The sequence below is a fragment of the Lampris incognitus genome, chromosome 1 (genome assembly GCF_029633865.1).
Source record: "Lampris incognitus isolate fLamInc1 chromosome 1, fLamInc1.hap2, whole genome shotgun sequence".
In the NCBI taxonomy this organism is placed as follows: domain Eukaryota; kingdom Metazoa; phylum Chordata; class Actinopteri; order Lampriformes; family Lampridae; genus Lampris; species Lampris incognitus.
Genome location: NC_079211.1, coordinates 69,257,035 through 69,264,961, shown reverse-complemented (window position 1 = coordinate 69,264,961; position 7,927 = coordinate 69,257,035). Strand labels below are relative to the sequence as shown.

At 46.8% G+C, this 7,927-nt stretch overlaps 1 protein-coding gene across 1 annotated transcript in view; it reads right to left on the bottom strand.

The window, feature by feature from the left end:
- Positions 1-7,927, bottom strand: part of ntng2a (netrin g2a) — a 921,301-nt gene that overhangs the window by 664,252 nt on the left and 249,122 nt on the right. The window contains exon 6 of the mRNA XM_056278075.1: positions 3,297-3,320. Coding sequence (XP_056134050.1) covers positions 3,297-3,320 — 24 coding nt within the window. The remainder of the gene's footprint in view (positions 1-3,296; positions 3,321-7,927) is intronic.

Genomic DNA, 7,927 nt, shown 5'->3' with positions numbered 1-7,927 from the left:
CTGTCTGTCTGTCTGTCTGTCTGTCTGTCTGTCTGTCTCTCTGTCTCTCCATCTCTATCTTCCTATCTCTGGTCTCTGTCTGTCTGTCTCTCTGTCTCTCTGTCCCAATCTCTCCATCTCTGTCTTTCTATCTCTGCTCTCTGTCTGTCTGTCTGTCTGTCTGTCTGTCTGTCTGTCTGTCTGTCTGTCTGTCTGTCTGTCTGTCTGTCTGTTTGTCTCTCTGTCCCTATCTCTCCATCTCTGTCTTTCTATCTCTGCTCTCTGTCTGTCTGTCACTCTGTCTCTCTGTCCCAATCTCTCCATCTATGTCTTTCTATCTCTGCTCTCTGTCTGTCTGTCTCTCTGTCCCAATCTCTCCATCTCTGTCTTTCTATCTCTGTCTGTCTGTCTGTCTGTCTGTCTGTCTGTCTGTCTGTCTGTCTGTCTGTCTGTCTGTCTGTCTCTCTGTCCCTATCTCTCCATCTCTGTTTTTCTATCTCTGCTCTCTGTCTGTCTGTCTCTCTGTCTCTCTGTCCCAATCTCTCCATCTCTGTCTTTCTATCTCTGCTCTCTGTCTTGTCTGTCTCTCTGTCTCTATCTCGCCATCTCTGTCTTTCTATCACTGCTCTCTGTCTGTCTGTCTGTCTGTCTCTCTGTCTCTATCGCTCATCTCTGTCTTTCTATCTCTGTTCTCTGTCTGTTTGTCTGTCTCTCTGTCTCTATCTCTCCATATCTGTCTTCCTATCTCTGATCTCTGTCTGTCTCTCTGTCTCTCTGTCCCTATCTCTCCATCTCTGTCTTTCTATCTCTGCCCTCTGTCTGTCTGTCTGTCTGTCTGTCTCTATCTCTCCATCTCTGTCTTTCTATATCTGCTCTCTGTCTTTCTGTCTCTCTGTCCCTATCTCTCCATCTCTGTCTTTCTATCTCTGCTCTCTGTCTGTCTGTCTCTCTGTGTCTATCTCTCCATCTCTGTCTTTCTATCTTTGCTCTCTGTCTGTCTGTCTGTCTCTCTGTCTCTCCATCTCTATCTTCCTATGTCTGGTCTCTGTCTGTCTGTCTCTCTGTCTCTCTGTCCCTATCTCTCCATCTCTGTCTTTCTATCTCTGCTCTCTGTCTTGTCTGTCTCTCTGTCTCTATCTCGCCATCTCTGTCTTTCTATCTCTGCTCTCTTTCTGTCTGTCTGTCTCTCTCTCTGTCTCTATCTCTCCATCTCTGTTTTTCTATCTCTGCTCTCTGTCTTTCTTTCTTTCTCTCTGTCTCTATCTCTCCATCTCTGTCTTTCTATCTCTGCTCTCTGTCTGTCTGTCTCTATCTATCCATCTCTGTCTTTCTATCTCTGCTCCCTGTCTCTCTGTCTGTCTGTCTCTATCTCTCCATCTCTGTCTTTATATGTCTGCTCTCTGTCTGTCTGTCTGTCTGTCTGTCTGTCTCTCTGTCTGTCTGTCTGTCTGTCTGTCTGTCTGTCTCTCTCTCCATCTCTGTCTTTCTATCTTTGTTCTCTGTCTGTCTGTCTGTCTCTCTGTCTCTATCTCTCCATCTCTGTCTTTCTATCTCTGCTCTCTGTCTGTCTTTCTGTCTGTCTGTCTGTCTCTCTGTCTGTCTCTCCATCTCTGTTTTTCTATCTCTGTTCTCTGTCTGTCTGTCTGTCTCTCTGTCCCTATCTCTCCATCGCTGTCTTTCTATCTCTGCTCTCTGTCTGTCTGTCTCTCTGTCTCTCTGTCCCAATCTTTCCATCTCTGTCTTTCTATCTCTGCTCTCTGTCTTGTCTGTCTCTCTGTCTCTATCTCTCCATCTCTGTTTTTACATCTCTGCTCTCTGTCTGTCTGTCTCTCTGTCTCTATCTCTCCATCTGTGTCTTCCTATCTTTGCTCTCTGTCTGTCTCTCTCTCTGTCTCTCTCTCCATCTCTGTCTTTCTATCTTTGCTCTCTGTCTGTCTGTCTCTCTCTCCATCTCTGTCTTTCTATCTTTGTTCTCTGTCTGTCTGTCTGTCTCTCTGTCTCTATCTCTCCATCTCTGTCTTTCTATCTCTGCTCTCTGTCTGTCTTTCTGTCTGTCTGTCTGTCTCTCTGTCTGTCTCTCCATCTCTGTTTTTCTATCTCTGTTCTCTGTCTGTCTGTCTGTCTCTCTGTCCCTATCTCTCCATCGCTGTCTTTCTATCTCTGCTCTCTGTCTGTCTGTCTCTCTGTCTCTCTTTCCCAATCTTTCCATCTCTGTCTTTCTATCTCTGCTCTCTGTCTTGTCTGTCTCTCTGTCTCTATCTCTCCATCTCTGTTTTTACATCTCTGCTCTCTGTCTGTCTGTCTCTCTGTCTCTATCTCTCCATCTGTGTCTTCCTATCTTTGCTCTCTGTCTGTCTCTCTCTCTGTCTCTCTCTCCATCTCTGTCTTTCTATCTTTGCTCTCTGTCTGTCTGTCTCTCTCTCCATCTCTGTCTTTCTATCTCTGCTCTCTGTCTGTCTGTCTGTCTCTCTGACTCTATCTCTCCATATCTGTCTTCCTATCTCTGATCTCTGTCTGTATGTCTCTCTGTCTCTATCTCTCCATCTCTGTCTTTCTATCTCTGCTCTCTGTCTGTTTGTCTCTCTGTCTCTATCTCTCCATCTCTGTCTTTCTATATCTGCTCTCTGTCTTTCTGTCTCTCTGTCCCTATCTCTCCATCTCTGTCTTTCTATCTCTGCTCTCTGTCTGTCTGTGTGTCTCTCTGTCTCTATCTCTCCATCTCTGTCTTTCTATCTCTGCTCTCTGTCTGTCTGTCTCTCTGTCTCTATCTCTCCATCTCTGTCTTTCTATCTTTGCTCTCTGTCTGTTTGTCTGTCTTTCTTCTCTCTTTCATAGTCTGTCACTCAGTGGGAGTAAATCAGTTCACCTTTTGTAACAGATTAACACTACATTTTTTCCCAGAATGCACTCTTTTAAACAGAACTAGCCAATCTCTACAACACAAGTCACAGGCTATTAGTTCCATGATGCATCACTCTGCCTCAAGGAGAGGCCGTTGATGGCATTAGGGGTTCACTGTGACCTCCCCATCATCTCCTTTCGCTCCATCTAAACTACAAATCCCAGCATCGCTCACCAGGGGGAGGAGCTAATGAAGCAGGTGGCTTTAGGTTGGAGGATGGTATGGCGGGGGACAGGGACAGCAGTGAGTGGGAGCTCAGTTGGAGCTGGTGGGGTGGAAGATGAGAATAGACAATGACGATGGAGGGAAAAGACAACTTCATAGACAGACAGACAGACAGACAGACAGACAGACAGACAGTCAGACAGACCAGATAGAAAGAAGCACAGAAAGAAAGAAATAAAAATGTACTTACTACCAGAATTTCCTGCTGCTTCACCTGAGAATAAAATATGTAAAGAGAGGGGGAACGAGAGAGAAAGGATATTTACTCTGCAGTCTTTGGGTGGGGTCAAACATAAAGGAAACTAATGATGGCGGACACGCCTCCTGTTCAGGTCCATTCTATGCGAGCGAAGAGGTGGATGAAAACATTTGCTTCTGGTGGTGAAGAAAATTTACGAATTCGGCGTGTCAAAGTTCACCAAAGTTGAACTCCACCTGATGCGAAGATGCGAATTTGCCTTGTCACTGGAAATGGATGTTCTAGTTGCCTCTTTGCGTGCATAAAATGGAAATGAACAGGAGGGGAATATTCACCAATGTTAATTTTGTACATGTGTGACTGCCATTACACTTGATCTCTTTCGCTTCATGTTCGAGTCTGTCGGTAATCCAGCAACCACATCCACTAAGTCTGTGTGTCATCATGTGCTGGAGTTTGTATATTGGAATTGAATTGATCTGAATGTATATTTGTATGCGCAGCCACTGAGGATGCACAAGCCAACGCATTCTTAGTGCCGGTCCCAAAACTGGATAAATGGTGAGTGTTGCGTAAATAAGGGCATCCAGTGTAAAATCTTTGCCAAATCAAATACGCGGATCATAAATCAGATTTCGATTCCGGATCGGTTGAGGCCCGAGTTACCAACGACCGCCACCGGTACTGTTGGCCAGCAGGTTGCCGGGGGAAACTATGCTACTGCTGGGCGAAGAAGTAGAGGAGGAGGGCATGCCCAGAGGCAGCAGGAGAGGGGGAAGGGTACGAGTGTGGAGGTGAGAGTCAGAACTTTGAATGTTGGCACTATGACTGGTAAAGGGAGAGAGCTGGCTGACATGACGGAGAGCAGGAGGGTAGATATACTGTGTGTGCAAGAGGGGAAGTAAGGCCAGAAGCATCGGAGGAGGGTATAAACTCATATCATGGAGTGGATAGGAGGAAATATGGGGTCGGGGTAATTCTGCAGGAAGAGTATGTCAAGAGTGTGGTGGAGGTGAAGAGAGTGTCAGACAGAGAGATGAGTATGAAGCTGGAAATCGAAGGTGTGATGATGAATGTTATCAGCGCATATGCTCCACAAGTTGGGTGTGAGATGGAAGAGAAAGAATTGAGAAAGAAGAGGAAGAGTATGAAGGCAGAGCCAAGGATCAAATGGTGGAAGATGAAGAAGGAAGACTGTTGTGTGGAGTTCAGGGATGAGTTAAGACAGGCACTGGGTGGTAGTGAAGAGTTGCCGGATAACTGGGAAATCACTGCAGTGAGGGAGACAGCTAGGAAGGTACTTGGTATGTGGACAGCGTAAGGAAGACAAGGAGACTTGGTGGTGGAATGAGGAAGTACAACAAAGTATACAGAGGACGAGATTGGTAAAGAAGAAGTTAGATTGTCAGAGAGATGAAGAAAGTAGACAGGATCACAGGGAGATGGGGTGTAAAGAGAAGAGAGAGGTGTTAAAGGCAAAGGAAAAGGCATATGGTGAGTTTATGAGAAGTTAGACACCAAGGAAGGAGATACAGACTTGTACCGATTGGCGAGATTGAAGGACCGAGCTGGGAAGGACGTGCAGCAGGTTAGTATGATCACAGATAGAGACGGAAATGTGCTGACAAGCGAGGAGAGTGTGCTGAGAAGGTGGGAGGTACTTTGATGGGCTGATGAATGAAGAAAATTAGAGAGAGAGAAGGTTGGATGATGTAGGGATAGTGAATCAGGAAGTTCAGCGGATTAGCAAGGAGGAAGTGAGGGCAGCTATGAAGAGGATGAAGAGTGGAAAGGCAGTTGGTCCTGATGACATACCTGTGGAGGCATGGATATGTTTAGGAGAGATGGCAGTAGGGTTTTTAACTAGATTATTTAACACAATCTTGGAAAGTGAGAGGATGCCTGAGGAGTAGAGAAGAAGCATACTGGTACCGATTTTCAAGAACAAGGGCGATGTGCAGAACTGTAGCAACTACAGAGGTATAAAGTTGATCAGCCCCAGCATGAAGATATGGGAAAGAGTAATAGAAGCTAGGTTAAGAGGAGGAGAGGTGATGATCAGCGAGCAGCAGTATGGTTTCATGCCACGAAAGAGCACCACAGATGTGATGTTTGATTTGAGAGTGTTGATGGAGAAGTATAGAGAAGGTCAGAGGGAGTGACATTGTGTCCTTGTGGATTTAGAGAAATCATGTGACAGGGTGCCGAGACAGGCTCAAAGATACATCCTAGGATGCACTGGAACATATCATCAGTGATGTTTCACGAGGTCCTCAGGTGTTTCAGCTTTTTCAACATCATATATCCTCGCTCAGGCAACCCAGCCAGGGTTGATTAGGCCCTGGCTTGTGTCCCAGCAGCATTAGCCCACAGATGACTCCTTCTGATCTAAAGCCATATGGAGGCCCTCTCTGCAGCCTCCATGGAAGACTTGATGGCTTTCCTTTTAGCAGCCCCAGTGATGCCAAGTAGAGTGTAGACCTTGCACAATGAGCAGCCAGCAAAGCCTCTAAACCCCAGTTCAATGGGCTCACAAAATGTCTTCCAGGCTCTCTTCCAGCACTGATCCACCAGCTCCTGGTACTTGGACCACTTCCGCTCATTTGCCTCCTCTATCCTGTCCTCCCAGGGAACCGTCAGCTCTATAAGGAGCACCTGTTTTGAAGAGGCTGACGATAACACTATGTCTGGCTTCCGTGAAGATGTCATAACGTGGTCCGGGAACCTGAGGTGCCCCTCAAGTCGACTCACAGCTCCGAGTCTGACACAGAGGTGAAGAGACCGGCTGCTGATCTGGGTTGTGACTGACGCTGCTCACCAGCCCTGACAAAGGCAATGGTCCTCTGCCCACGGGCTTGCTGGTTGTTGGCCACAGCTTTGGAGATGGCCTCTGCAACTGTCTTCAGCATCTGGTCATGTCACCAGCAGTATCGACCCTCTCCCATGGCTAATGGGCAGCTGCTGAGGATGTGCTTGAGTGAACCTTTTCCAGGGCACAGAGGACATGATGGCGAATCAATTTTGCCCCACAGCTGGAGATTTGCTGGGCCAGGCAGGACATCTTACACAGCTTGTACCATGAACTTGATCCGCTGCTGTTCTGCCTGCCAGATATCTGCCCAGGATCTATTCCTCTCCATGCTGCTTCATGGTGCCACATGCCCACCATTCTGTTGGTCCTTTCTTCCTTGACACCTACCCGCACCTCCTCCATGACTAGATGGCATCTGTCCCTGCCATGGACCTTATAGCGAGGTTGTGGGATGGCTCCAGCCCTACCCTTCCAGTTGCCACTTTGCCCACCAAAGCCCTGTGTCTCAGCCGAGGCTCTGCTATCTCCAGGCCTTCCTGGGCTCGTCACTTCCTACCTGTCCGCAACACACTGTATGCTGATGCCACTCTAGAGTCCTTGGAGTCCCGATAGAGGAGTACCCATCTTGTGCAAGAAACCCTGAAGTCCTCATCGAGGCTGTTGATAGATAGCTGGAGTTTGTTGCTCCTCCCATACAGTACTGCACTATTAGTGCTGCATGGTAGAGCCAGCCATCTCCAGAGGTAGCTACTGATCTTCCTCTCCAAGTTCTCCACTGTCGACAGGATTACCTCGTAAACCAGCATGGGCCAGAGGACTCGGGGTAAGATGCAATGTTGGTAAATTCAAGCCTTGAACCTGCCAGGTAGGCCAGACTTGTCTACTGTGGTGAGCCAATTCTCAAACTACTCGATGGTTGCTTGGATTGCCACTGTATCTCTAAGGCTACAGTCAAAGACCTTGCCTAGAGGAGGTGTGGTATTGTATGAGGAAGTCGGGAGTGGCAGAGAAGTATGTAGGAGTGGTGTAGGATATGGAGGAGCACAGTGTGACAGCCGTGAGGTGTGCAGTAGGAATGACAGATGTGTTCAAGGTGGAGGTGAGACTACACCAAGGATCTCTTAATGCATGCTCAATAATCCAGGTAAGAAAATCATAGAAGGTTGAATCAGTTCATCTGGATACATTGTTTTTTGACATATACCTGTCAATAAATGATCAGTCAAATATATGTCAATAAACATTGTATCCAGATGAACTGATTCAACATTCTTTGATACATCAAGGATCGGCTCTGAGCCCTTTCTTGTTTGCAGTGGTGATGGACAGGTCTACAGACAAGATCAGGCAGGAGTCTCCGTGGACTATAATGTTTGTGGATGACATTGTGATCTGTAGCGAGAGTAGGGTGCATATTGAAGAGAGCCTGGAGAGGTGGAGGTATGCACTGAAGAGGAGAGGAATAGAAGTCAGTAGGAGCAAGACAGAATACATACAGTATGTGTGAATGAGAGGGAGGACAGCGGAATGATGAGTATGCAAGGAGTAGAGGTGATGAGTGTTGTGTTTAACTTCTGGAGTGATTCTGAATTGCTGGTTCATCTAGAATAGAGTAAGTGTCATCTTTCTTGCTTAACAAGTTGCGACTAGTCTTATTCCAGCTGCTTGAGTATTAGTCCTTTTGTCTATACATCTGCTGCTGGTTCCTAGTGGGATCTTATTCTAGCTGTAGCTGTCTTATTGTATTTACTTACTTGTCTTATTTACTTATTCTAGCTGTAGCTGTTTTTCACCTAGTGTGCCCTTAAAT